Here is a 27,958-nt window from a genome sequence, read left to right on the forward strand (position 1 = left end):
GCTTCCCTCCAGCCTGGCGGTCCAGTGATGGCAGTTAGCTGGAGAGTGGGCTGCACTGTTCACGACCCAGTGGGTGCTGGACATGAACCTGAGCTCATGAGGAGGCCCATCTCCGGGTGGTCCCAACAGACACTGGCGGGCTGCTCAGAGCCAGCCCAGGGCTTGCTCTCCCAGTGCAGGTGTGTTAGGTGGGTTCTGCTAACTGAACCCTTTTTTCTGCCAAGGGTCGTTTGGATATAACATTCCCAGGCCTAAAACATTACCAGCTGTTGTGGAATAGTGGGGAAAGCTGCCGCCTGCAACACTGGCATCCCATGTGGGTGCTGGTGTGAATCCCAGGTGCTCCCTGCTAACAGCCCGGGAAAAGCGGGGGAGGATGGCCCATGTGGGAGACCCGGACGAAGCTCCTGGCTCCTGCCTGGTCCGGCCCAGTGACTGGCCATTCAAGCACTAGGCCAGCAGATGGAAGTACGTCTCCTGCCTGCAGTTGCCTTGGCAGGCCAGACGTTCCCGCCCCTGCTAGTGTGGGGTGGGGAAACACCTCAGCAAACTTGGACAGTGAATTCAGCTCTGGCTGTGGGGAGAGGAGGGAAGCCTTCCCAGGAAAGTGATTTCCAGTTATTGGGAAGTAGCCTTCACCCATCAGTTCAAATATGGAGATCTATTTGAAGGGAGACAGCTTTCATCTGCTGGTTCACACCCAAAACAGCTGCAAAACCTCCGGGGCTCCACCAAAGCCAGGAGCCAGGAACTCCAGGTCTCCCAGACAGGTGCAGGGACCCAAGCACTTGGGGGTAGGGAGCTGGACTGGAAGGGAAGCAATCAGGACTTGAGCCAGCACCCACAGGGGATGTCCACGTCGCAGGCATGGCCTTCGCCTGTGTACCGCACCACCAGCCGACATTTCTAAGTGCTGCTTGGCAAGGCTGGTTAAACTTTTATTTATTTTTTTGACAGTGGACAGTGAGAGAGAGAGACAGAGAGAAAGGTCTTCCTTTTGCTGTTGGTTCACCCTCCAATGGCTGCCGCAGCCGGTGCACCGTGTTGATACAAAGGCAGGAGCCAGGTGCTTCTCCTGGACTCCCATGTGGGTGCAGGGCCCAAGCACCTGGGCCATCCTCCACTGCACTCCCAGGCCACAGCAGAGAGCTGGCCTGGAAGAGGGGCAACCAGGACAGAATCCGGCGCCCCGACCGGGACTAGAACCCGGTGTGCCGGCGCCGCAAGGCAGAGGATTAGCCTGTTGAGCCACAGCACCGGCCTTTTTAAACTTTTAAATGGTGGGTAACAACACACAGCTCAGGACAGTGTGATGACCCCATTTAAGGGGTTGACGCTGCGGCGTAGCAGGTAGAGCTGCCCCTGTGGCACCAGCATCTGGGCGCTGGTTCAAGTCCCGGCTGCTCTGCTTCTGATCCAGCTCTCTGCTGTGGCCTGGGCAAGCAGTAGAAGATGGCCCAAGTCCGTGGGCCCCTGCACCCACATGGGAGACCGGGAGGAAGCTGGCTCCTGGCTTCAGATCAGCGCAGCCCCGGCTGTTATGGGGAGTGCACCAGCAGGTGGAAGACCTCTGTTTCTTGCCTCTGTTTTTCAAATAAAATCTTAAAAAAAAAAAAAAAAAAAAAAAAAAAAAACCTAGTATGTGCCAAGTGCTTGTGTTAAATGTCCAGCCCTCAAAAACTGGGCGGCTGGCGTGGTGCAGCGGTTACGCGGCCAGCTCAGCGACGGTGTGTGAGCCGCCCTCACTTCTGACCCCTTGGACGAGGTGCCGTCCAGTGAGGTCTTGGCACGGTCCTGGGAGGCTGGAGTGCTAGGAAGTGACGAAGCAGCCGGCCCTATCACGGAGAAAGAGCCAGGGTCCCTCGTTAGGGCTACTTTCCTGAGACGGTGGGGGTTGCACCAGCGTGTCTCCCGGTGAGGCGGGCTTGGGTGACAGCCCAGTGACCGCACCTGCGAGCTCAGGTAGGTGGGGGCCTGAGGGACACTGGGTTCATTCAGCGTCATTTGCCATCATTCCAGGGAAGCTTTGCTTCCTAACGACGTCCGTGTTCTTGTAGTGACTGACGCCTAGACAGAGCCAACCACTCCGTGGGGTGACTGCTTTGGGATTAGCCCATTTCACACCAAGGACATCCCGACGAACTGGCCTGGAGCCTTAGCGGGGGTGGGGGGCGCCCAGAGGCGGTCGCAGCCCCGAGCGCACTCGCTACGCCGGTGAGCAGCCGCCAGGGGGCGCCTCCCGGCCCGGGGCGAAGTTGGAGAGCCCGGGTCCGGCCCCGGGGCGCGGGGCCTGTGTCACACCGAGCGTGGCCTGCAGCCCTGGGGCCGCGGAATTTCAGAACTGGGGCCTCCAACCTCATGAAGGCACGGGATGCGGGGCGCGAGTCCGGTGCGGCCGAGGGGCGGCGCTGGTCCCCAGGCGCCGGGCGGGCCAGCAGGTTTCGGGAGGGGGCGCCCGATCCCGCATCTCCGGTGCCGCTTCCCGGGAAGTTTCAAGTTTGAAAGTCCTGGCGGAGGGGCTGGGGCTTCCGGCACCGGAGTGGCGGAGAGGAGGGGCCCAGCGTTCGGAGCGGCGCCATGGAGGAGGGGGCGCCGCGGCAGGTGAATGGCGCGCGCGGACGGGGGTGCGGGGCTGCCTCGCTCGCCGCCCCGGGCGCCCCAGTCGCTGGCGCGTCTCCAGCCCCCGGCTCTAAACCGGCGGCCGGCCCCCGCGACTCCTAGGCTGGGCAGACCTGAGCGCTGGGAACGTCCCCAGGGTGGGTGACGCAAAGCCCCGGGCGGGTCAGCCCCGGAGCTCCTCTCGGTGCGCCCCTGACTTGCCTGGAGGCAGTTCCTCCAGGCGGGACCCTAGGGCCAGTGGGAATTCGCTGGGAGCGCACAGCCGGTGCAGGCTGGCGCGCGGGAGCAGAGGCGGGTGTGTGCCCCAGGGGGCGCCTCCCAGGGCCCAGGGGCACCGTCGGGAGTGTTCGGTTCGGCGCGTGCACGCCCGCGGAGGGCCCGGCTCTGGGCCAGGGCGGGAACCTTCGGATACGCAGAGCGCCCCGGGGCGAGCTGGCGGCGGGCGGCGCGAGCCCAGGAGCTCCGCTGCGTGCGTCGTGGAGGAGGGACGGGGCGGGGGTGTCCCACCCTGGAGCGCGTGCGGCGGGGTAGCGTGGGGAGGAGGACTCCAGCCCGGGGCACGCAGCACCGGGGTGTGCCCGGCTGAGGTATAGGAGCCAGGGGCTGCCTGGTGCCCCCACCGCGCCCACCCCGGCAGCCTGCAGGTGGCCGGCCTCTTCCACCCACTGCGCCCAGAGCCTCTGCCGGTTCCAGGCGCAGCGTGTACACATTTTCCGATTTCCTCCCAGCCTCCGCCCTGCCGCGGCCCGGTGACTCAGGACCCCGGCGGCCGGGCCCCCAGCTCCAAGGGCTCTTTGTTTGCTCAGGGCTTTGGCTCCAGCCCTTCTGCCTGGGGCGGTCAAAAGGATTTCCTGAGCCTCGCCCTGGCCGCTGACGGCCTGGCCAGTGGGCCCTGAGGAGGCCTGGGGTGGGGGTCCCCGAGGCAGGGCAGCCAGCCCCAACACTGGGCTGGGGAGATGGCCGGCAGAGAGGTAAGTGGTGGGGGTGGGGGGCGGTGGCTACCTTGGCCGCCACCACCGTGGGCTTTGGCACGGGTTGGTTTGAGCACAGGCCTGGGGAGGTTTTCCTCTCCGTGGCTCCATCCTGGGGTGAAGCGAACTTTCTGCTTCCTCCCGGGCCCCCCTCAGCACTGCTGCCCCGCTGCCCGTCGTGGCTTTGGGGTGTTGGAAGGAAGCCCCTTGGTCCAGCCCGGATTCTGCTTTGATTCCAGACTAGGAGGCCGCAGTGTGGCTGGCAGGCAGGGGCCGGGGCCTCCTCTCTGTGTTGGGGGTGTGGGCCCGGTTCTTAGCTTCTCTGTGTCCGTTCCCACATCTCCAGGCCCAGCACGCCGGGCAGTGAGAGTGGTGAATGACTGCCCCGTGTCTTCTTGGCAAGAGTGTGTTCTGAATCTGGGCCGGCAGTTAAGACACTGGTGGGGGCACCCCATCCGACGGCCCAGGGTCCACGCCCGCCCGCAGCTCTGGGTTCCAGCTTCCTGCTCGTGCCCACCCGCAGAGACCCGGATGGAGTTCCCAGCTCCTGCCTTGACAGCACTTGGGGAGAGAACCAGGAGATGGGAGCTCCCTGTCTCTCAGATACATTTCTTTTAAAAAAAGATTTGTTTATTTATTTGAAAGGCAGAGTTACAGCAAGGCAGGGCGGCGGGGGGAGGGGGGCTTCCGTCCGCTGGTTCACTCCCTAGATGGCCACAATGGCCTGAGCTGGGCCAATTCAAAGCCAGGAGCCTGGAGCTTCTTCCAGGCCTGCCTCATACGTGCAAGGGTCCCAGCACTTGGGCCACCTGCTGCTGCTTTCCCAGGCCATAGCAGGGAGCTGGATCAGAAGTGGAGCAGCGGGGACTTGAACCAGTGCCCATATGGGATGCCGGCGCTGCAGGTGGTGGCTTTACCACTACGCCACAGCACTGGCCCCTCAGATAAATTTTTTGTCTGGGTGCTGAGCACCAGAGGCAGAGATGTGTCCCAAGATGTGTCCCCGTGTGGGTCCTGCGCGCCGTCTGCCCCAAGCCCCCGTGTGGGTCCTGCGCGCCGTCTGCCCCAAGCCCCCGTGTGGGTCCTGCGCGCCGTCTGCTCCTTGCCCCCGTGTGGGTCCTGGGCGCCGCCTGCCCCAAGCCCCCGTGTGGGTCCAGGGCCCCGTCTGCCCCAAGCCCCCGTGTGGGTCCTGCGCGCCGTCTGCCCCAAGCCCCCGTGTGGGTCCTGGGCGCCGTCTGCTCCTTGCCCCCGTGTGGGTCCTGGGCGCCGCCTGCCCCAAGCCCCCGTGTGGGTCCAGGGCCCCGTCTGCCCCAAGCCCCCGTGTGGGTCCTGCGCGCCGTCTGCCCCAAGCCCCCGTGTGGGTCCTGCGCGCCGTCTGCCCCAAGCCCCCGTGTGGGTCCTGGGCGCCGCCTGCCCCAAGCCCCCGTGTGGGTCCTGCGCGCTGTCTGCTCCTTGCCCCCGTGTGGGTCCTGCGCGCCGTCTGCCCCAAGCCCCCGTGTGGGTCCAGGGCCCTGTCTGCTCCTTGTGCTGCGCCCTTGGAGGACCCACCAGGCCTCACCCTTCTCCGTCCGCAGCAGCCTGGATCCGGTCAGCGGCCCCTGGAGGAGGAGAAAGAGGCCGTCCGCCGGGCCATCCAGAAGGAGCTGAAAATCAAGGAGGGCGTGGAGAACCTGCTGCGTGTGGCCACGGACCGCCGCCACCTGGGCCACGTCCGGCAGCTGCTGCGGGCCTCCAACCGCCGCCTGGAGCAGCTGCATGCTGAGCTGCAGGAGCTGCATGCCCGCGTCCTGTTGCCCGGCCCGGCCCCGGCCGGTGAGTGGGGAGTCGCCTTCTCCCACAGCCCCTGCTGAGTGGCCCAGGAGGGGAGGGAGGGAGGGAGGAGAGGGCCAGGCCCTGGGTGAGAGCGGGGCCCTGGGTGACGGGTCCGTGTGCCCCACCCTCCCTGCACACAGAGCCTGTGGCCTCGGGCCCCTGGCCACGGGCGGAGCAGCCACGAGCCCGGCACCTGGAGGCTCTGCGGAGGCAGCTGCAGGTGGAGCTTAAGGTGAAACAGGGGGCTGAGAACATGACCCACACGTGTGCCCGCGGCACCCCCAAGGTAAGGCCCGGGGGAGGGGCGAGGCTTGGCTCACGGACGTCAGGGGAGGTGCATCCCAGCCACTGACCCCGTCCTTGGTCTGATGGGGACATGCACCCTCAGGTCCCAGTCGGGTGGGAAGGCGTGGCCCTCACCCCTGGTCCACCAGGGAAGACCCCGACACTGGTCCAGTGGGGTCCCAGCTGGTCCCAGCCTCGACTCCCAGCTTGATGTAGGGAACCTGGCCCAGTGCTCCTCTGACAGGAAGGACCTGATGGGGGAGGCGGCTTGACCCCTGTCTGATCTGATGGAAGAGGCTTAGCCTTCCTTCGATCTGATCTAATGGAAACAAGCTTAACCCTGGCCCTGGTCTGATGGAGGAAGCTAGCCCTGGTCCTGATGTGAGGGAGGAGGCTTGATCTTAGCCCTTGCAGGTCTGATGGAGGAAGCTCTGCCCGCTACCCTTGCCCTGGTCCGAGAAGGGAGGCTCGGCTGTAGTGTCTGGTTTCGCTCTGTGGGGGGGGGGGGCTAGGCACTTGGCTTTGACTCTGGTAGGATGGGGGTGTCTCTGGCCAGCCCTGGTCTCATGGGCACGGGTCACGTCCCCGTAGGAGAGGAAGCTGCTGGCCGCTGCCCAGCAGATGCTGCGGGACAGCCAGCTGAAGGTGGCCCTGCTGCGCATGAAGATCACCAGCCTGGAGGCCAGCGGGGCCCCTGAGCCAGGTGAGGCTTGGGGAGGCGGGGCGGGAGCGGCGGGGTGGGGGCGGGGCGGGGCTGCTGACCGCTCTCCCCCGCCAGGCCCTGAGCTGCTGGCCGACGAGCTGCAGCATCGACTGCGCATCGAGGCCGCTGTGGCTGAGGGCGCCAAGAACGTGGTCAAGCTGCTCGGCGGCCGGAGGACGCAGGACCGCAAGGCCCTGGCTGAGGTCAGGCCGTGCCCCTCCCTCGGGGGTCTGCCCGTCTCCATGCGCAGCGGCGGGAGTCACTGCTGGACGGGCCACGCAGGCTGGCAGCGGAAGCAAGGGGCACATGTGGTGGCGACCTCAGGCGGGGTGGCTCCGGGTGGCGCGGGCCAGTGCCCCCCACCCCGTGCCCCATGGCCTGCCCCTGCCCGTGTCTCCTTTGCAGGCCCAGGCCCAGCTCCAGGAGTCCTCCCAGAAGCTGGACCTCCTGCGGCTGGCCTTGGAGCGGCTGCTGGAGGGCCTGCCTCCCACCCACCCTCTGCGCAGCCAGGTGGCCCGGGAGCTGCAGGCGGCGCCGCTGCTTGGGAACCCCCAGCCCTCAGCGACACTTGGGAAGCCCACCGCCCTGACAGGTAGCCGGGGGTCCCTCCCGCTGCGGAGCTCCCCTTCTCTTTGGGGGACTATGGCAGGAAGGAGCTTCGGGGGAGGGTTCCAATCCTGGCCCCAGCACCCCAGCGCCCACTGGGTTAGGACCCTGGGCAAGCGACGGCCCTTCTCTGAGCCTCAGTTTGTGCATCTGTGGAATGGTGGTGCTGAGAGCCCCTGCCTCTTAGGGGTGATGTAATCAGTGCTCAAACACGGTAGCCGTTACTACTTTCAAAATTATTTAATTATTTGCTTGTGCTTAATTAAAAGGCAGAGAGAGAGAGAGGAGTCTTCCAACCCTTGGTTCACTCCTCAGATGCCTACAATAACCAGGACTGGGCCATGCCAGAGCCAGGAGCCAGGAACTCAATCCGGGTCTCCCCTGTGGGTGGCAGGGACCCAGTTACGTAGCCGTCGCCTGCTGCCTCCCAAGCTGTGCGTTAGCGACCACAGTTTGTACCCACGAGGGTGGGGGGAAGAGCTGGGTTTTACCCTCACTGTTCAGATGGAATCTGAGGCCAGGGCTAAGTGGGATGGAGCCAGGCTTCTCCCTCGCCACCCAAGATCGCATCCCTGCCCTGGTGCGGAAGCTGGCGCGACCTGTGGCTCCCAGCAGCCTGGCCTGGCCTGGGCCCAGCTCCTCTGCCCGTGATCCCGCCCCCTGGTGTAGGAAGGAGGGCTGCTGGGCTGTCTCAAGGATACCCAGTGGCCTCCAGAGCCTGCTCTGGGGACCTAGGGCCTCGGGCAGCCATGTCCCTGGCGTCCAGGGCGCCGTGGGGGCAGTGGGACGAAGGCGCCTGACAAGCAGTCCACGGATTCTGCGCAGGGACCCTGCACGTCCGCCTCCTGGGCTGTGAGCAGCTGCTGACCACCGTGCCTGGGCGATCTCCAGCGGCCGCGCTGGCTGGCAGCCCCTCTGAGAGCTGGCTTCGGGCCAGGGCCAAGCAGCCGCGCGGCGGAGGCGGCCTGACCAGTGAGTTGGGGAGGAGCTGTGAGGGGCGGCCATGGGGAGAGCCTGTCCTGAGCCCGTCCTGAGTCCCCGGCCCTGCCCTGCAGGCGAGGTGCTGGCAGTGCTGAAGGTGGACAACCGCGTGGTGGGCCAGACGGGCTGGGGACAGGTGGCCAAGCAGTCCTGGGACCAGACCTTTGTCACCGCCCTGGAGCGCGTAAGGCTGGCCGTGGTGCGGTCCTGGTAACGGTGGGCCACGGGCTGGAAGGCCCTCCGGGGCAGGTCACCTGCCGCACCCCATGCCCTTCAGCCTGGCCTCCCCAACGTAGGCCCGCGAGCTGGAGATCGGCGTGCACTGGCGGGACTGGCGGCAGCTGTGTGGCGTGGTCTTCCTGAGGCTCGAAGACTTCCTGGATAATGCCTGTCACCAGCTGACCCTCAGCCTGGTGCCGCAGGGGCGGCTCTTCGCGCAGGTGCCCCGAGAGCCCCCGAGTGTATCAGGGATACTGGAGACAGGGCCGGCCGGGGAGGGCTCCACGCCCCGGGGCCTGGGTTTCCCCCAGGGACTCATGAGAATGGGGCTGCTGTGGCTCTGGGCCCTCCGGCTCCCGCATTGGTTGAGGGGGAGCACGGGCTGGGGTCGGAGGGCGGGGAGGCACTGTGGCCGGTGGGGAGGGCGGGACCGTCTCCAGCCCTGTCCCTGGCCTTGCAGGTGACTTTCTGCGACCCAGTCGTTGAGAGGAGGCCCCGGCTACAGAGACAGAAATGCATTTTCTCCAAACGGAGAGGTGTGCAGGGGCCAGGGCTGTGCATGGATGGGGCGGGGCTGGGGCATGGGGGGGCGGTTCCCTGGCACTGAGCCGCCCTCTCCCCCCAGGGCAGGACTTCCTGAGAGCGTCCCAGATGAACCTCAGCATGGCAGCCTGGGGACGCCTGGTCATGAGCCTGCTGCCCCCCTGCAGCTCGCCCAGCACCATCAGCCCCCCAAAAGGGGGGCCCCAGGCCCCGACAACACCACGGGGCCCCTCGGAGCCTGTGTCACCCAGGTAGGCGCCGCCTCGCCCCAGACTGCCCGCTGCTCTGTGGCATCCGCCTCTCCCCAGGGCCAGCCGGTGGCTGTCTCTCCATCCCCCGCCCCGTCTGTTTGTGTGACCCGCTGTCCGTCCACTACCCCCTCCTGCTGTGCCTGCTGCTTCCTCCCTGTAGTGACTTCCTGCCCAAGAAGATCCCCTTGGGAGAAGAGATGCGGCCCCCGCCCAAGCCCCCTCGGCTCTGCCTGCCCCAGGAGCGGACCCCCGAGGAGACTCCGGTGAGGGGCGGGCAGGACTGGGGGGCCCTGTGGGAGGGTGGCAAGCCTGGCGGGAGGGCAGGAACACAGCTCAGCCCTGCCCTGCCCTGGGCCCCCTCTACCTCGCAGTGCACCAAACGCCCGCACATGGAGCCCAGGCCTGGACTCGCGGCGCCCCAGCCGGCCTCCCCCACCAGGTATAAGCGAGTGTGTCTGTTCACCACCACTGCCTGGTGAGTGCCTACGCTGGCTCGCTCTCCGGCTCTTACTTGCCAAGCTGACATTATTGAGCGCCAGGTGTATGCCAGACTCCTGGGAATTCCTGTCCAGGAACCTGCACCCTGCAGGGCTCTGCCGTGAGCCCCTCAATGGGCAGGGCCTCCCAGGGCTGGGCATGGAAGGCTTGGAGTGGCCCTGGGTGGAGGCCCAGACTTTGACCTGGGGTGGGGGCTTCCTGTGCTCAATCTTGCAGGAAGACCCCCCGGCTTCAGGACTTCCGCTGCTTGGCTGTGCTGGGCCGGGGACACTTTGGGAAGGTGAGGGGTGCGGGTGGGAGGACCCCTGGGGTAGTGAGAGGCGAAGGGAAGGCTCTCCACACTGCCCCCCTGCAGCCACCCCCCTGTGGCCCTCAGGTCCTCCTGGTGCAGTTCAAGGGCACGGGGAAGTACTACGCCATCAAAGCGCTGAAGAAGCACGAGGTTCTCAGCCGAGACGAGATGGAGAGGTGTGCAGTGGGGCTGCAGGCACCCGGGACCCTGGCCTTGGGGGGACCCGGGGTCGCTGGCGCCCAGGCTTCCGCTGAAGGCTCCTGGGCTGTGCAGTGGTGACCCTGTGCGCTCAGCCCAGGCCTCGTTTCTGTCTTTTGTGTGTGCGTGTTTGTGCGTGTGTGTGTGTGTGTGTGTCAGAGTTCACACTCCCATCTGCTGGTTCATTCCCCAAATGCTCACCAAGGCTGGGGCTGGGCTATGAGGCCAAAGCAGGAAGCTGGGACCTCACTCCAAGGGCCCCACCTGAGTGACAAGAACCCAGTTACTGGAACTGTCACCACTGCCTTTGGGTTCCGCATGAGCTGGAAACTGGAGTTGGGAGCCAGGGGCAGGGTAGCACCCAGGTGCTGCACTATAAGACGTGGGCACGCAGTCGGCGTGCTGACTGGTAGGCTGAGCGCCTGCGCCTGGGTCCTGTTAGCGCCTGCAGCCGTGACCGGGGTGCCCTTGGACAGGGCCCCCATTCTCTGAACCTCAGCTTGCTCTTCTGTAAAGAAGGGTGCAGGCCCAGTGACCCCTGTGAGCTCCAGTTCATGGAGAGCGGTCACTGCCTGCTGACGCCCCAGGGAGCCAGGGCTGTCGTGTGAGCGGCGGGGCACAGCCCAGGGTCTCTCCTCTGAGCCGCTGCCTTCCCCGCCAGCCTGTACTGCGAGAAGCGGATCCTGGAAGCCGTGGGCCGCTCAGGGCACCCCTTCCTGCTCTCCCTCCTCGCCTGCTTCCAGACCTCCAGCCACGCCTGCTTTGTGACAGAGTTTGTGCCCGGGGGTGACCTCATGATGCAGATCCACGAGGAAGTCTTCCCGGAGCCCCAGGCCTGGTGCGTTCCCGCCTCTGCCACTGCGTCTCGCAGCCGCCTCCCCGGTCCCCTCTCGCTGGTAGCCCCCATCCTGCTTCCTCCAGGGTCCCCCGTGGCAAAGACAGGCCTTGGTTCAAACCCTGGCACCAACTCTGGTAGTATTTGTTTTTTTCAAGCATTTATTTATTTGAAAGATAGAGTTAGAGAGAGGTGCGTTAGCCAGGAGCTGGATCTGAAGTGGAGCAGCCGGGACTTGAACTGACGTTCATGTGGGATGCCGGGGTCCTAGGTGGCTTAACCAGCTGCACCACAGTGCTGGCCCCACCCACAGGTTTTGTGATCCTGGACCTCAGTTTGTGTAGCTGGTAATTGGGCTTGTGGTAGCTTTCACTGGATCGTGGCGTAGAGGAGAGGAGTGAGGAGTTAGCACAGGGGCTGCAGCTGGAGTCACTGTTCGCCCTCTGCAGCTCCGAAGTCCTGGTTGGCACAGCGGCTCTGCCATGAGCCAGGTGACCCCGGGTGCCCTCTCACCCGGAGTCGCCGATCCTCACTAGAACCACGGGCAGGATGAGTTGGGTGCTGGGGGATGCCGGGAGAGTAAGGTGTGCCGAATGCTTGGCACAGTTGAGCCCAGGGGAGGGTGGGCTCTGGGTGCACCCAACCTTGGGACCACTGAAGAAGCCCCCCAAGCCCAGGCCTGATGCGTGTCCCAGTCTCTCGCCCACATCTGACTGCTCAGGACACCTGGGGCCTCCCTGGGGCCTGTCCTGGGCCTGAGCTTACCCACTCCTTCAGCTTCTACTTGGCCTGCGTGGTCCTGGGGCTGCAGTTCTTGCATGAAAAGAAGATCATTTACAGGTATACCAGTTATCCCAGAGTGCCGGGGATGGGGTGGGGCGGTGGGGGGTGAGGAGGGGGCACGGTGGGGGGCGGTGGGGGTGGAGGAGGGGGCACGGTGGGGGTGGTGGGGACCGAGGAGGGGGCATGGTGGGGGGGCTGCCCCCCCGGGCAGGTGCTCTTCCAGGATGCCGGGGGTGGTGGGGGCTGAGGAGGGGGCACGATGGGAGGGCTGTCCTCCTGCGGCTGCCCCTGCGGCAGGTGCTCCTCCCAGCCCCCCGTGATCTGCCCCTTCCTTGCCGTCAGGGATCTGAAGTTGGATAATCTCCTGCTGGATGCCCAGGGCTTCCTGAAGATTGCAGACTTCGGGCTGTGCAAGGAAGGTGGGGGCTGCGTCCTCCGCTGTGCCCGCCTAGCCCAGGCCGACCGGCGTCCCCCACCCCCACCCCCACCCCGAGCCCTGCTTCCCCCGCCTTGGCCTTCCCCGGAGCGGGCAGCTGGCCCGTCAGCTCTTCTTCCTAGCTTGCACTGCACCCTGGGCCAGAGCGAGAGCCCGCAGACAGGGCTGGGAGAGGGCACTCCGTGCCGCCTTCCGTGTGACCTTGGCACAGGAGCGTGGCTGAGACAGCTTCCTCATACAGCCGGACGGTTCCACTTCCTAGTGCACGTGGCCGGGCTTGGCGCGGAGGGTTCTGGGACCGGGGCTCACCAGGCAGCCTTTGGCGGGGTGTTGCAGGCATCGGCTTCGGGGACCGGACCAGCACCTTCTGTGGCACCCCGGAGTTCCTGGCCCCCGAGGTGCTGACCCGAGAGGCCTACACGCGGGCTGTGGACTGGTGGGGGCTGGGCGTGCTGCTCTACGAGATGCTGGTGGGGGAGGTGAGTGCCGGGGGTGGGGGCGGCCTGCCGGGGCCTGTGGTTGGGGTGGCCAGGCACCCTGCTGAGCCCCGTGCCCACAGTGCCCGTTCCCGGGGGACACGGAGGAAGAGGTGTTTGACTGCATCGTCAACGCGGATGCCCCGTACCCCCACTTTCTTTCAACCCAAAGCCTGGAGCTCATTCAGCAGGTGAGTATGGCAGGGTCCCGGCTGGGCGGGGGTGGGGCAGCTGCTCCTGGGCTGGGGCCTCTGCCTCCGGGTGGCGCTCGCCGCTGCCCAGTGCACTTGGGGGGCCTGCGGCGCCTGGCAGTGCCGGGCCCGGGTGCCCCACGTGCGCTCCTGCCCTGTCGCAGCTCCTGCGGAAGACCCCAGAGCAGCGTCTGGGGGCGGGCGAGCAGGACGCAGAGGAGATCAAGGCTCAGCCGTTCTTTAGGGTGAGCGGCCGGGCGGCACGGTGCCCGGTGCCTGGCAGGGTGGGGGTGGGAGGAGGGGTGGGGTCACAACCCCCAGGGCTGCGGCTGCTGGCCCCTCAGTTCCCCCTCTGCTCTTGGCCCCAGGCCACCGACTGGCGGGCCCTGCTCGCCCGCACCGTCCGGCCTCCCTTCGTGCCCACCCTCTGCGGCCCCGCAGACCTGCGCTACTTCGAGGGCGAGTTCACGGCGCTGCCGCCTGCGCTGACCCCGCCTGCCCCGCAGAGCCCCCTCACCGCCCGCCAGCAGGCCGCCTTCCGCGACTTCGACTTCGTGTCTGAGCGATTCCTGGAGCCCTGAGGCCCTCTCCCGGCGCCTCCGCCCCAGCCCCGGACTGGCCAACCCCCCGCTGCCCGCAGGCCCAGGCCTTCCACAGTGCTTCTACGCTTTGGGGCCCCAGGTAGCGGCCTGGGGACTGCCAGCGTGGGCTCCGCCCAGCGTCACTGGGCAAGGTGCACCCTCCCCGGCCTCCCGCCCTAACCCTGCCTCCTGGGAAGACCTGGGCCAGAAAGGGTGCCACAGCGAGGAACAGTTTATGTTTTTAATACTTGACTTGCTTTACGGATCATTAAATTTGTACAACTGTGCATTGGAGGCGGCCCGGCTTGGGGGGGTGGGGTGGAGCCCGGCGTCCATCTGTGCGTGAGCCCTGGAAGCCACCGCTGAGTGAGGCTGGGATCCTGCCTGGCAACAGTGCAGAGGCCAGGGAAGAGTGGGCAGCGCCGAAGAGCCCCAGGCCACACCAGGGGCTGGCCCCGGGCCGGGCATACACAGCCTCTCCGGTTTTTAGGCACGAGATGGTGGCCCTGCCTTCAGTGGCCCTAAACAGCCTGGCCGCTGTCCTCGTCCTCTTCCTCCTCGGCCCAGAGGGTCTCCCAGGACCCCGAGGGCCAGCCGCAGAAGAAGTGGGCCAGGTTGCGGGTCAGGCCGCGGTCGAAGGGGTTGCTGGGGCGCTGGCGGAGGTAGGCGATGCGGTGCGAGGAGAGGAACTCCCAGGTGGTGGTGTTGCTGGCCACCAGGTAGAGGTGCGAGGCCAGCAGCAGGCTGGCCACCAGCGAGAAGAGGCAGAGTAGCAGGAAGGCGGCGAACAGGAGCCCGCTGGAGCGCAGCCACAGCCCCCAGGGCTGGAAGAAGCGGAGGCCGGACCTGCGGGGCGGGGACAGGGCGTGGGGCTGGGGGCGGCAGGGGAGCCCGCTGCCCCTCGCTCCGCCCAGGCCACCCCCGCTCGCCGGGTGGTGGCGGTGGCACCTACCAGGCCAGGTAGAGGCCCCACAGCAGCACCACCAGCTGCAGGGCCAGGTAGGCCACGAAGAGCGGGTGGTTGCGCTCCCCGACGCAGTTCTCCATCCAGGGGCAGTGGTGGTCGTAACGGCGGACGCAGCGGCGGCAGTCACGGCAGTGCCGGGACCGCAGGGGCTGCTGTGGGCATGGACGGGATTGGGGCTCAGTGCGGCCCTCCCGTGGGGCCAGGAACTGGGTCTGGGAGGCCTTCCTCGAGCGGGGGTGGGGTGGGGGTGGCTGGGACACCAGGCAGCACTCACCAGCACCAGGCAGTATCTGCAGCGCCGCAGGGGCATGGCCGGGGGAACCATGGCCGTCTGCTCCTCCTTGGGCTCCTCCTGGAAGTCAAGCATGTTGGGGGTGAGGCGGGGTCCCCTGCGGAGACAGATGGCACCGGCGGGGGTGGGGCCTGCCCCGTGCAGAACGCAAGGGTGGAGTGGGGAAGGACCCCCGGCCTGTGAGGCTGTGTGGCCTTCAGGCTGCTGGCCCGCTCTGGGCCGTGGTGGATCCATCCCTGGGGCCAGGTACGGGGCGTAACAAGAAAAGCCGCCACCAGCAACGCCATGATCCCATGGCACAGCACTGTTCCTGTCCCGGCTGCTCCACCCACCCGCCCTCCCCTCCTCCCTCCCTTCATTTATTTGAAAGACAGAGTTAGAGAGAGAGAGAGAGAGAGAGAGAGAGAGAGATCTTCATCCACTGGTTCACTCCCCAGATGGCCACAATGGCTGGAGCTGAGCCAGGAGCTTCTTCCGCGTCTCCCACGCAAGTGCAGGGGCCCAAGGGCATTACCCCGCTGCACCACAGCACCGGCCACTGCTCAGCTTTCAATCCCGCTCCTTGCTAATGCGGATGGTGGCACAAGCCTGTGGGTCCCTGCCACCCACCTGAGAGCCGGATGAAGCTCCTGGCTGCAGCCTGGCCCAGCCCTGGCCGGCTGCGGCCATTTGGGGAGTGAATCAGCAGAGGGAAGATATTTCTCTGTGTCACTTTGGCTTTCAAATAAATAAGTCTTTTTTAAAAAGCATTCAGGGACCAGCACTGTGGCGCAGTGGGTTAAAGCCCTGGCCTGCAGTGCCGGCATCCCATATGGGCACTGGTTCGAGTCCCAGCTGCTCCACTTCCGATCCAGCTCTCTGCTGTGGCCTGGGAAAGCAGTAGAAGGTGGCCTAAGTGGTTGGGCCCCTGCACCCACATGGGAGACCTGGAAGAAGCTCCTGGCTCCTGGTTTCAGATCAGATCAGCTCTGGCCGTTGGGGCTAATTGGGGAGTGAACCACTGGATGGAAGACCTCTCTCTCTCTGGCTCTACCTCTCTCTAACTTTCAAATAAATAATATATATATATATATATATATATATATATATATATATATATATAAAATAGCATTCACCCAGTGCCACAAGAAGCCCGCAGCACAGGCCCGGTGTGCAGGCTGTCGCTGGGGTCTGGATCCCCGTGGGCCCCTCGGGGGTCTCGTTACCTGGGCCTGGGGCTGGGCGTTCACGTAGCCTGGGTCCATGAGCGACACAGCCAGGTACAGCAGCAGGGAGCCCAGCACCAGCAGCAGGAAGGTGAGCGGCAGCAGCAGCTGCCCCTGCTCTTCCCACTGCCGCAGCTCTGGGGGCCGGAGAGGGTGGTGAGGTTTCGGCTGGGCGGGACCAGAGGGGCAGGGGCGGGGACGGGGGCTGGGCGGGACCAGAGGGGCGGGGGCGGGGCCGGACCAGAGGGGCGGGGGCGGGGCTGGGGCTGACCAGAGGGGCTGGGGCGGGGTGGGGGCGGGGGCAGGGGCTGGGCCTGACCAGAGGGGCTGGGGCTGGAGAAGGGGCAGGGGCAGGGGCTGGGGCGGGGCCGGGGCGGGGCTGGACCAGAGGGGCGGGGGCGGGGCGGGGGCGGGGCCTGACCAGAGGGGCTGGGGCAGGGGCTAGGGCTGGGGCGGGGGCGGGGGCGGGGCCGGACCAGAGGGGCTGGGGCAGGGGCTGGGGCAGGGGCTGGGGCGGGGGCGGGGCCTGACCAGAGGGGCTGGGGCAGGGGCTAGGGCTGGGGCTGGGGCGGGGGCGGGGCCGGACCAGAGGGGCTGGGGCAGGGGCTGGGGCAGGGGCTGGGGCGGGGGCGGGGCCTGACCAGAGGGGCTGGGGCAGGGGCTAGGGCTGGGGCTGGGGCGGGGGCGGGGCCGGACCAGAGGGGCTGGGGCAGGGGCTGGGGCAGGGGCTGGGGCGGGGGCGGGGCCTGACCAGAGGGGCTGGGGCAGGGGCTAGGGCTGGGGCTGGGGCGGGGGCGGGGCCGGACCAGAGGGGCTGGGGCAGGGGCTAGGGCTGGGGCGGGGGCGGGGCCGGACCAGAGGGGCTGGGGCAGGGGCTAGGGCTGGGGCGGGGGCGGGGGCGGGGGCGGGGCCGGACCAGAGGGGCTGGGGCAGGGGCTGGGGCAGGGGCTGGGGCGGGGCCGTGGGCTGGGGTGGGGGGCGTGGCTGGAGGTGAGCAGGTGCTCCTCGCTGAAGGCAGGCCTGGAGGTGGGGTCCCAGCGTGGCTGCTGCCCAGCGTGCAGGCCCGAGAACAGGGTGGTAGGGAGCCATGGACGGTTACAGGCAGGAGCTGATGGGTGGGGTGGGGTGGTTGGGGGAGCCTGGAGGAAGGGGTGGGGGCGAGTGACGCCTGGCAGGGGGGTGGAGGGGAGGGAGAGCAGCCTGGGCCCGGGTGGGGCTCTGGGGAGGTGGCGAGGGGGGTCTCGGGGGCGTGCCACGGCCAGACAGCGGAGCGTGGCTTTGAAAGGCGGCCCGAGGAGAGGTCCTTTTCGGATGGGGAGACCTGAGCAACCCCTTCAGGTGGAGGAGCGGGGCTGGGGGGATGACAGGAATGGGGGGCGGCGGTGGGAGAATGATGCTATCGCGGCGGCCGGATAGGGGACGGGAGGGGTCCGGAGGGGGGCGCTCAGCGCTTGGCTCTGGCGGGCACCGGATTGTCCCAGGATGGCCAGGGCGGCTGGGTTAATGAGGGGTCAGCCGGGTCGCGGGCGGAGGGCAGGTGGCTCTCGGAGTGACGGATGGGGAGGGGTCTCGGCAGCCGGCGGATCTCGGGGGAACAGGCAGGGGGCTCCGGGGAGCCCCAAGCGTCTGGGGAGCCACGCGGGGTCGGGTGGTCCGGCTCACCGGTGTCGTGCAGAAAGAGCACCAGCGTGATCCCCCAGGTCAGCACGGTGTGCCCGGTCCGCACCAGGACCCCGGGGCTGAGGAGCGCCCAGGGCGCCATCGCCTCGGCCCGGGGACCCACCCGGAAGAAGCGCCCAGAGGGGCGGGCCCTGCGAGGGAGAGGCGCCGCAGCCGCCCGAGGATTGGCGGGCCCGGGAGGTGGGCGGGGCATCGTCGGGCGAGCGAGGCTTCCTATTGGGTGACAGCTGAGGCCGAGCGAGCCCTCAAGCCAACAGGTGCCCGAGGAGGCGGAGGGCGGGCCCGGCGCGCGCGCAGCCGGCGAGCGCCCCACGCCGGCCCCCGCCAGCCAGGTAACTTTTGGAAGCCCTGGGCGTGCGGACCCCGCTCTCTGGGCTCCGCCCCGACGGCATCGCGCATGCGTAGAGCTCCCGCTCCAACAGTCAGAGGCTGTGCGTGCGCGGTGAAGGCTGGCACCCGCCCCGCCTCCGGTCGTTGGTCAGGTGTGGGAGGTCAGCGGGGGCGCGTGGGCAGCCGTGGCCGGGGGACCCCCAGCCGAGCCCGGGACAGGCGTTGAGGCCCTGCCCCGCTCACCCATGCGGCCTGCGGTCTGCGGGGCCCGCGTCCTGGGGTTGAGTAAGGGGGTGCGCTGTCCCGCGGGGACCGCCTCGCCTCGCGGTGCGCTGTCCCCTCGCGGGGTACTGTCCCCTCGCGGTGCGCTGTCCCCTCACGGGGTACTGTCCCCTCGCCTCGCGGTGCGCTGTCCCCTCACGGTGCACTGTCCCGCGGGGACCACCTCGCCTCGCGGTGCGCTGTCCCCTCGCGGTGCGCCGTCCCCTCGCGGTGCACTGTCCCTTCGCGGTGCGCTGTCCCCTCGCGGTGCGCTGTCCCTTCGCCTCGCGGTGCGCTGTCCCCTCGCGGGGTACTGTCCCCTCGCGGTGCGCCGTCCCCTCGCGGTGCGCTGTCCCCTCACGGGGTACTGTCCCCTCGCGGTGCGCCGTCCCCTCGCGGTGCGCTGTCCCCTCGCGGTGCGCTGTCCCCTCACGGGGTACTGTCCCCTCGCGGTGCGCCGTCCCCTCGCGGTGCGCTGTCCCCTCGCGGTGCGCTGTCCCCTCGCGGTGCGCCGTCCCCTCGCGGTGCGCTGTCCCGCGGGGACCGCCTCGCCAACACCCTGCAGAGTCCAGCCCGACCCCCGGCTGTCCGCCTGGCCCCAAGGCCTCCCGCCGCCGGCTCTGTCTTCCCACGGGTCCTCCTGCAGCTTCCTCTGACCAAGGCTGTTCTGATCGCTCCACATCCCTGTGAGTGTCGGTGGGCAGAGGCGTCTCCGTCCTGCGGGGTCCACGCCCCCATTCACCAACCTCATAGCCCTGGGGCAGCTTAGGGGGTGGGCGACTCGGCAGGGCCAATCAGAACCTTTCTGTGCGATTTCAGACGCCTAAAACTTTTTTTTTTTTTTTTTTTTTAAGATTTATTTATGGGGCTGGCGCTGTGGTGTAGTGGGTAAAGCCACCACCTGCAGTACCAGCATCCCATATGGACGCCTCTGTCTCTCTGCCTCTCCTCTCTCTAACGCTTTCAAATAAATAAATAAAATTATTTATTTGAAAGTCAGAATTACACACAGATTGAAGGAGAGGCAGAGACAGAGAGAGGTCTTCCATTTAGATGCTGGTTCACTCCCCAGATGGCCACAATGGCCAGAGCTGCACCGATCTGAAGCCAGGAGCCACGTGTTTCTTCCGGGCCTCCCAAGTGGGTGCAAGGGCCCAAGCACTTGGGCCATCCTCCACTGTTTTCCCAGGCCACAGCAGAGAGCTGGATTGGAAGTGGAGCAGCTGGGGGCCGGCGCCGCGGCTCACTAGGCTAATCCTCCGCCTTGCGGCGCTGGCACACCAGGTTCTAGTCCCGGTTGGGGCACCGGATTCTGTCCTGGTTGCCCCTCGTCCAGGCCAGCTCTCTGCTGTGGCCAGGGAGTGCAGTGGAGGATGCACTGCACCCCATGGGAGACCAGGAGATAAGCACCTGGCTCCTGCCATCAGATCAGTGCGGTGCACCCGCAGCGCTGGCCGCGGCGGCCATTGGAGGGTGAACCAACGGCAAAGGAAGACCTTTCTCTCTGTCTCTCTCACTGTCCACTCTGCCTGTCAAAAAATAAAAATAAAAAAAGTGGAGCAGCTGGGACTCGAACCAGTGCCCGTATGGGATGCTGGCACCGCAGGGGTGGCTTTACCCGCTACGCCCCCGTGCCGGCCCCTTGGGGTCCTTAAGCATCAGGAATAGGATAAAGGGCAGCGGTCCAACTCCCTGAGAGGCACAGAAGTGAGAGGGAGTGAGAGGGAGGCTCAGCCTGGCCTGGGCGTCCAGATCCCGCGTGCTGAAGCTGGTGCTAGCCGCTTAGTTGGCGTTTCCCACCTGTGGCCACGCCGGGTCGGCACTGAGCTGTTTCCCACCTGTGGCCACGCCGGGTCGGCACTGAGCTGTTTCCCACCTGTGGCCATGCTGGGTCGGCACTGAGCCACGCCGGGTCGGCACTGAGCTGGGCGCCGGTGACTTGCAGCTCAGCTGTGATCTCTGTGCCCGTCACCCACGCAGGTCACCCTGCAGCTGCCTGCTCTGAGCCCACCGCTGTGCCCGTGCCACGGGTGAACAAAGCTGGACGCTTGCTTGAGTGGCAAGAAACAGGTTTTTTTTTTAATTTTAAAAATGTTTATTTTCATCTTACAAGGCAGAGTGATCCAGAGACTCTTCCATCCGCTGGTTCACTCGCCAAATGCCTGCTGCGGCCAGGCATGGGCCAAGACAAAGGCAGGAGTCCAGAGCTGCCGTGATGGCCGGGACCAGGCACTAGGGCCGACACCTGCTGCCTCCCAGCATGCATCAGGAGGGGGCTGCATCGGAAGCGGAGGTGCGGATGCGGCCAGTTGTGTCTGTTAGCTGGCCATCATGGAAATTAGGACTTTCCTCCACAGGCGTGGCTCTCGGTCCTTGAGAAAGACCCTCCCCAGTGGCCGGGATGCAGTCTCACTAAAGGCCCAGGCAGGACCTCAAGTGTGAGTCGTTTGGGCAGGTGCTCTGCGCACAGGTGCAGGGGCTGGCCACCAGGGGTCGGCCACACACACCTCGAGGGGACCGGGGTCATCCAACCATGTGGCCTTGGACTGTTAGCCTTTAGGACTTTCCATGTGTGAGTGGGGGTGGCAGATGAAGTCATTTGTACTCAGAGTGTGTGGTTTTTGTAGGCCCGGGGTGAGGCCTGGCCAAGGAGAAGGCTCCAGGCACGGATGCCAGGAACACTCCCGCCTGGCTCCCACCCTCCCTCCAGGTGCCAGGCCCCGCACTGCCGTGCCCTTCCTCCACTGGGTGCTGCTGTGGTGGCACCCGCAGGGTGCTGGGGCCTCCGCCGCCCTCCGTGACCCTGGGTGTGGTCTCCTGAGGCCTGGGAGCCCAGCCTGTCCTTGGCTCTGGGAGCCCGGCCACACCCTGACATGCAGGGTGGGTCCCTGCTGCCTGCCCCTCAGGCACCTACTGCCCCAGGTCCACACCCATGCCTGTCTTGACAACTCCCATCTTGCCAGGGCAGAGCGCAGTGGGTGCACCCCAGGAGGGCGAGGGTGGCATCCAGTGTGATGGTGCTGTGAGGACGCTGGCTCCTGGGCCGCCCATGCCCTCACGCTGGGAGACTGTGTCCCCCTCCCCCGGGCGTCTTCCAGTGAGCTTCCTGTAGGTTTGCATGGCTCTGGTTCTCGTCAGGTGGTATTTCCTGGGGAGCCGTGATACAATGGCCCTCTGGCTTAGCTATCAGCGTGCTTTGGGAGAGGATGGTCGTGTCTGAAGGCACTGCATGGCGATATATATCTCCTCTTTTACGTTCGCTTTTATTTATTTGAGAGCGAGATCTTCCATCTGCTGGTTCACTCCCTACATGCCTGTAACAGCCAGTGCCGAACTAGACTGAAGCCAGGACCCTGTAACTTGATCCGGATCTCCCACGTGGGTGGCTGGAGCTCAGATCACCTGAGCCCCATGGCTGCCTCCCGGGGTCTGCATTAGCAGGAGGCTGGAATTTAACCCAGGCGCTGAGCCAGCGTCTACATGTCTACCCTTCATCTGGCAAGTTTTTTATGTTTTAAAATATTTATTTATTCATTTATTTGAAAGGCAGAATGACACAGAGGGAAGGCCAGAGAGTGAGCTTCCATCTGCTGGTTCACTCCCCAAGCAGTACACGTTCTGTTTATAAACGCCCCAGCGCGGGGGACCCCAGCAGAGGTGGACTAACAGAGCAGGGATGCGGGGGAGGCTCTGGGCACGGGAATGGTGGGGACACAGGCTGGGGAGCTGCGGGAGGGCGCGTGGGCCCATCTGGGAGTTCCTGCTTCCGCCCTCGCTGTGGCCTGAATGTGTCCCCCCGGAGATCTGCGTGCTGGCAACTTAGTCCCCGATGCCAGCGTAGGTCACGGGGACCCCTCTCTCCTCTGCCTGCCAGGTGAGGACCCCTCGCCCTCCCGCCTCCCGCCTGCCGAGGACACAGGAGAAGGCGGGACCTTCGTCTTGGCCATTCAGGCCAGAGAATAAACTTCTGTTCTTTATAAATTCCGGGTCACAGGTGTTGTATTTTGCAGCATGAAGTGGACTCAGATACTGCTGTGGTTCGCGTCCCTGAAGGGCTCCCGTACCGGAAGGCTGGGTCCCTTGGGGAGGTGGCGCGGTGCGGGTGCTCAGAACCGCAAGGACCTCTTCCTCCTCGGTGCCCGCGCCAGGCGTTTTCCCGGCGTGACGGAAGCTGACTCATTTGCAGAGGCCTCCTTTGCCGTGGCAGCCTCGAGGCCATGAGTCACTTGACCTCTCGGAACCTCAGCGTCGTCGTCCGTGAGATGGGCCGCTGGGTGGACTACCGGGCAGCGCGACCCACACGACGCACTCAGCACTGTCGCCTGCCCGGGCTGGCACGGCCCTCCCTCCCCGGAGTGACCACTCCCCAGATCCCAAGACGGACCAGGCTCCCCAATGTCCTTTCTGCCCAGGCCCCGAGCCCCTCGGGTAGCCGTGGGCGGGGCTCTCACCGGGAAGGAGAGGCTTGGTCCAGGCCCTGGTCAGGGGGTGAGAAGGGGGGACCTCGTTCATGGAGGGGGGGAGGGTCAGATGCTCAGGTCCCAGCACATTCAGTCCCAGCCTGGGGCTCCCACGGGAAGCCTTCACTCAGGCGCCTTCCACGGAGACGGGGAGCCACAGGCTCAGCGTGGCCTCAGGCACGGGAGTGCAGGGCACCTGACACTGGGCACCGTGGCCCCAGCGCCGGGGTGGGAACCACGCATCCCGGCACCCCAGCTGCGGACCCTCCGCGGGAACGCACCCCCACGCCCCTGGGGCCAGGCCTGGCAGTTGGCATCGTCTCTCTTCTCTGAAGTCTCTTGGAAGAAGCCTCCTCCAACTGCACCGGGGACACAGGTGGGCTCTTCCCTCTCCCAAGCCCCCCACCCAGCCAACTCCTGCTGCCCTGAGCCTGTGCACACCAGCCTGCAGGGGGCGCCACATCTCCTTCCCGTCTGTCTCCCATCACACAGCCCTCCTGGGCACAGGCGTGGGCAGAGAACGTGGAGGAGCCAGGTGCCCGAGCGACGGACCCACCCAGCGCAGCCCTCCCCCCAGAGCTCCCGCTCCTCAGGCCCCTCTGGGGCCCTGGAAGCCAGGCGGCAACCCACACCCCCGCGCAGGAAAGACACTGCTCTTCTGCACTTCGCACAAAAATGTATTTCTGTGACATCCCCAAGTACAGACGTTTGCCCCGGCCCCAGGTGGTAAAGCGACGCGAGGGGAGCCCTGCCGGGGCTCTGGCTGGGCCGAGGCGGCCGTCCACCACGCGGCGGGAGCACGGGGCCACCGCCCCCCTCGGCCAGGGGAGACTCCAGGAGGAAGGGCTGGGCACCGTCCCTGAGCTGCCGGCTGCGGGGCAGGACTGCTGGCAGAGTCCAGAGCAGGCCCAGGGGCCGCCTGCGGGGCCGGCTCCTTCCTTGGCCTCCCCACCTGTGTCTGATGAGAAGCGTGCGGGAAGGAGGGGCGCACAGGTGCTGCTTTTCGGAGCAGAGCCCGGGGCAGGCCCAGTGGCCACCACGGCGGCCCAGCTGCTGGTCTGGAGGCGGCCGCCCGCTGCTGCCCTGAGGGACTGCGGTGGGAACCTCCTGCCTGGGGAGGCGCATGGCCTCTGGGCAGCAGGGTGCGCGGGGTGCAGGAAGCAGGCTCAGTTCTGCTGGTGGGGGTGCCTGGGCACCTTGGGTGCTTGTGGGCAGAGGAGGGTGAGGGAGGGCCGGAGCAAGCCCCCGGCTCCGGAAGGTGCAGGCGGGACGTGTTGGCAGAGGGGCAGTAGCTCACCCCTGAATTTCTGATGTCCCTGGGCTGGGGCCTGCGGTAGCCTGGGGCCTGGTGGGAGACTCAGAGGCAGCCTCCGTAGCAGCGTGGCCGCAGGCAGGCCTGGCCCAGGAGCTGCAGAGCCGCAGGGAGCCCCGCTCCTCCAGGGGCCTCTGGGGCGGGGACACCTGGCCCTAGGCCTGGGAACGCGCCCTCTCCTGCCCCGATGGCCTGCAGCTGGGAGCACCAAGGCGTCGGAGAGACCCGGGAGGACCAGTTTTCAACTCTAAGCCCCGTCAGCCGCACCCAGGGGCCCAGACGGGCCTTCAGGGGTCTGGGTGCCAGCCGGGGAGGGGCGGACAGGACAGGTCCGGGCTCTCGCTGGTCATCGGCCTTGGGGCCTCGGGCGGGGCAGGGGCAGGGTAGGGTGGCAGCGATGCAGGCTCTCGGTGGGGTTTGAGAATGGCCATAAAGCTGCGAGGACTCGGGGAGGGTCTCTTTTGTTTCCGTACAGAAATCATACACACAAAACTTCACACTTCCTAACCAAAAAAAATAATATATATATATAATATATATATCTCACTAATGTTAAGGAAAAGCGTCGGTTGTGCAAAAGTCCCCCGCGTCTTTGTGTCCTGCGGGAGGCTCCCAGAGGGCCTGCGGCGGGGCTGCGTGAGTGGTGCCCCGGCCCCGGGTGCGGAGCGCTGGCGGGCGTGGCGGAGCCTCTATCTGGACGCGTCCATGTTCTCCTCTTTGAAGGTACTGCAGTGCTCAGTCACCTTGCTGGAGACAGGGGGCGGGGTAGGACAAGGCTGGGGCCAGCAGCCCGCCCGCCCCCTGGGGGGCTCACTGGGGGGCTCTGATGCTGGGGACACAATGGCTGGTGGCGCAGGCAGGAAATGGCACCAAGGCCACCGTGGCCGCCAGCCTCCCTGGCTCCTTCACCCCACCCCTGGGTCCCAGGGTGGCTGTGGACCCGGGTCTCTGGAGGCCGCTCAGGCCTGGCCCCCAAGCCCTCTGTCCCCCTCTGCCCTCTCCCTTCCTCTGTCCCCCTCTGCCCTCTCCCCTTCCCTTCCCACGAGCCCACGGGCATTCCCACACTGGCTGCTCACGTATTTGCTGGGGAAAGGCGGGGACAGCTGGGCTGGCACAAGGCCCTGAGGCACTGTGGCCACCAGGCCCCGGCGCCCCAGCTCCGCTCTCAGCCTGGCCCCCCGCGACTGCTGACTGCGGCTGTCGGTGTCACCCGACCCTGGCCAACACGGAGCCGCGAGGCCGGGGCTCGCTGCAGCCTGCCTGTGCTGCTGGGGTCCCCTGGCCAGGGTGGGGAGGGGGCTGCCTCTGGGCCTGCTCCAGGGTCACTGGCTCAGGCACTCACCTCAGGCCCCGTCTCCCCGGGCCTTCCCTAACGTCCTGGGGAGCCTTGCGGACTCCGCGTAGACCCGCTGGGCAAGGACCGGCGTGGCCTGTCCACGTCTAACGCTGTCTCCGGCTGGCTCTTCGCTCACTCTACCCAGCCTCACCCTCATCTGCCAATGACGGTGTAGGCGGAGCCTCCCGCTGAGAATGATGGCAGACCCCTGCAGCCCTCAGCCCAGCGAGGGCGGGGCCCCTGCCCCTACACTCGGCGCCGCGTTCAACTGGGACTGCAGGCCCAGGGCAAACCTTGACCGGGCTCCCTCCTGCTGGGCCCTGGCTGTTCCTGCTCATTCTGCCTCGTGGCGCCTCTGGCACTCAGCTCAGGGGGCGAATCAGAGCCCACGCGGTCTCGGACACCGCGGTGAAGCCAGCAGCTTCGCCGTGTCTGAGCCTGGCGCCCAGAATCCCACGTGCCTGCCCATCTGACGTCCAGGACGTATCTGAGCCCACCGAGCCCTCCTTTTGGTTGGAATGTCTTTGGCTAAGAATAACCAACAGCTCGGACTTGCTAACGTCCAGTGATGAGCCGATGGGATTTGTCAGGAATAAAAGAAAAACAGAACTCACAGAGAGGCTTACAAGGGGCTTCTGTCCTGAGCTCGGGCCTCTAGTTTCCTGCCCCCCGTGGCTGGAAGGGCGCTGAGAGAGGCCCTCGCTGGCCACACATACACTCCACCTCCATGCTCCGCCCTGAGTGTCCCTGGGCATCTCGGCCGACATGCCACACCGCTCTTACCGGGCCATCTCCTTGGTTTCCTGCCGCGCCGTCGCCATCTGGATCACGTCCCTCAGCAGGGGCAGCCCTCCTTCTTTGATCAGCAGGGGGCAGTACTTGTCCGCTGTGGGTGGGGCACAGCAGATGATGGGGTGAGTCTCACCAGCCGAGGCCTAGGACCACCTGCGCCCTGCCCCTTTACTCCCTACCCCTGGGAGAGCGGATGGAGACCCAGGCCTGGGCTGAGGGTCCTGGGGGAAGCGGGGATGAACCACAAGGCCCAGCCCCATGGCCAGGAGTCCCTGTGGCCACCTGGGGGAGCAGGCGGAGAATCCTGGGAACGGACCCTTCCCGACTGCGGTCCAAAGCGGCTGCTCCCCCCCCCCCCCCGAGCTTGTCCTGTGGAAAATCTCACCCAAACCAGTGGCTCCTAAACATGACCCTTCGGAAGCTTTGTCCCTGGATCTCCTGACTCAACAGCTCCGGGGACGTGTGTTTGTTTGTATTCCTAACGAAACCCCACCAGGTAATTCTGGTAACTGGCCAGCGATGTCTGACTATCCACTCCTAGGGAGGCGGGGAGCAGAGAAGGTTCTCTGTGGGGCTGGCACCGTGGCCGCCACCTGCAATGCTGGCATCCCATACGGGCATCGGTTTGAGTTCCGGCTGCTCCACTTCCGATCCAGCTCCCTGCTAATGTGCCTGGGAAAGCAGCGGAAGATGGCCCAATCCCTGCACCCACATGGGAGACCCAGAAGAAGCTCCACACTCCTGGCTTCAGCCTGGCCCAGCCCCAGCTGTTGTGGCCATTTGGGGAGTAACCAGCAGATGGAAGATCTGTCTCTCCCCTTCTCTCACTTTGTAACTCTGCTTTCAAAAAAAAAAAAAAATTTTAAGAAAAATAAAAAACATGGGACTGGGCTGGCGCCGCAGCTCACTAGGCTAATCCTCCGCCTTGCGGTGCTGGCACACCGGGTTCTAGTCCTGGTTGGGGTGCCGGATTCTGTCCCGGTTGCTCCTCTTCTAGGCCAGCTCTCTGCTATGGCCCGGGAGTGCAGTGGAGGATGGCCCAGTTCTTGGGCCCTGCACCCCATGGGAGACCAGGAGAAGCACCTGGCTCCTGGCTTCGGATCAGCGCGATGCGCTGGCCGCAGCACGCCGGCGCGGCGGCATTGGAGGGTGAACCAATGGCAATGGAAGACCTTTCTCTCTGTCTCTCTCTCTCACTGTCCACTCTGCCTGTCAAAAGTAAAAAAAATAAACAAACAAACATGGGACTGGCACTGTGGCGCTGTGGGGAGCAACTCGGACTAGACTAAGTTACTGGAATTAAGACTTATTCTATGCATCTGTTCTCCCACAATATGGCGCTGGGAGAGGAGAAAACAGCTTCTACGCAGCTGCCTCTTGCCAACTTGAGTGATGACCTCCAGGAGCTGATCCTGCTCCTGATTGGAGGAGAGCAGCGTACTCGGCGTGTGGGTAGCAGAGTTGGGATTGGTGGAAGAGGACTATAAAGGAGGAGAGAGACAACATGCACCAGGAACATCTATCTGAGGGAACACCTGTGCAGCCCCCGAGAGAGCCGGCCGACGGTGTGCCACTCCCCTGCGGAAGTGGGGAAGGTGGCAGGGGGCCCGCCCCTCCATGGAGGTGGAGGGACGGTAGCCAACCTGGGAAGAACCAGCAGCAAACCCGGGGAGGGCCGAGCAGATGAAAGAACAGCGCAGGGTCCTGTGTCGTTCCTCCACGAAGAGGGGGAGCGACATAATGGTGCCGTGACTCGGATATGAAGCCTAGGCAGGGCTTAGTGTCGTTCCTCCACGAAGAGGGGGAGCGACATAATGGTGCCGTGACTCGGATATGAAGCCTAGGCAGGGTTTAGTGTCGTTCCTCCACGAAGAGGGGGAGCGACATAATGGTGCCATGACTCGGATAGGGAACCTAGGAGGGAAGAAGCGGATAGGAAACCTAGGAGGGAAGAAACGGGAAGAAGTGGGAAAATACCGGAGAGAGAGACTAGCAAAGAGCCTAGGGGAAAGCCGGACGGAAAAGGTGCCAGAAGAAGCTATT

At 65.8% G+C, this 27,958-nt stretch overlaps 3 protein-coding genes across 15 annotated transcripts in view; 1 reads left to right on the forward strand and 2 right to left on the reverse strand.

The window, feature by feature from the left end:
- Window positions 1-2,297: 2,297 nt before the first annotated feature.
- On the forward strand, window positions 2,298-13,567 carry PKN3 (protein kinase N3). Of its 8 annotated transcripts, none has more exons than XM_051838445.3 (22): window positions 2,298-2,601; window positions 5,165-5,402; window positions 5,543-5,688; window positions 6,279-6,390; window positions 6,466-6,593; window positions 6,796-6,982; window positions 7,822-7,968; window positions 8,052-8,161; window positions 8,274-8,417; window positions 8,657-8,732; window positions 8,822-8,990; window positions 9,151-9,253; window positions 9,362-9,429; window positions 9,705-9,768; window positions 9,865-9,956; window positions 10,640-10,816; window positions 11,591-11,653; window positions 11,939-12,015; window positions 12,369-12,511; window positions 12,592-12,699; window positions 12,864-12,944; window positions 13,068-13,567. In XM_051838445.3, exons 1-22 carry the CDS (start codon window positions 2,578-2,580, stop codon window positions 13,278-13,280), a joined length of 2,670 nt encoding a protein of 889 aa, XP_051694405.2. In that variant the 5' UTR covers window positions 2,298-2,577; the 3' UTR covers window positions 13,281-13,567. The 8 variants fall into 8 exon arrangements, with proteins under 8 accessions (XP_051694405.2, XP_051694401.2, XP_051694402.2 ...); XM_051838447.3 differs by having other exon boundaries at window positions 2,465-2,601; window positions 5,168-5,402; XM_070057666.2 differs by lacking the exon at window positions 2,298-2,601 and adding an exon at window positions 3,431-3,590.
- ZDHHC12 (zDHHC palmitoyltransferase 12) lies at window positions 13,508-17,541 on the reverse strand. 3 transcript variants are annotated; one of them, XM_051838452.3, is made up of 5 exons: window positions 17,407-17,541; window positions 15,745-15,881; window positions 14,522-14,599; window positions 14,233-14,399; window positions 13,508-14,104 (listed from the first exon to the last, which is right to left on the reverse strand). In XM_051838452.3, the coding sequence occupies exons 1-5, from the start codon at window positions 17,504-17,506 to the stop codon at window positions 13,903-13,905; spliced, it is 684 nt and encodes a 227-aa protein (XP_051694412.2). In that variant the 5' UTR covers window positions 17,507-17,541; the 3' UTR covers window positions 13,508-13,902. The 3 variants fall into 3 exon arrangements, with proteins under 3 accessions (XP_051694412.2, XP_051694409.1, XP_089177024.1); XM_051838449.3 differs by having other exon boundaries at window positions 13,508-14,126; XM_089320898.1 differs by having other exon boundaries at window positions 13,508-14,126; window positions 14,522-14,636.
- A 5,593-nt stretch (window positions 17,542-23,134) lies between these two features.
- The window catches only part of ZER1 (zyg-11 related cell cycle regulator), a 35,228-nt gene continuing 30,404 nt past the window's right edge, over window positions 23,135-27,958 (reverse strand). For all 4 annotated transcript variants that reach the window (XM_070057676.2, XM_070057680.2, XM_089320891.1 and 1 more), the window contains exons 15-16: window positions 25,907-26,009; window positions 23,135-24,534 (exon numbers count right to left, since the gene is read on the reverse strand). In XM_070057676.2, the coding sequence (XP_069913777.1) occupies window positions 24,477-24,534; window positions 25,907-26,009 (161 nt within the window). In that variant the 3' untranslated portion in view covers window positions 23,135-24,476. The remainder of the gene's footprint in view (window positions 24,535-25,906; window positions 26,010-27,958) is intronic.

The sequence above is a fragment of the Oryctolagus cuniculus genome, chromosome 1 (assembly GCF_051225735.1).
Source record: "Oryctolagus cuniculus isolate XC-2025 breed Fujian yellow rabbit chromosome 1, ASM5122573v1, whole genome shotgun sequence".
In the NCBI taxonomy this organism is placed as follows: Eukaryota; Metazoa; Chordata; class Mammalia; order Lagomorpha; family Leporidae; genus Oryctolagus; species Oryctolagus cuniculus.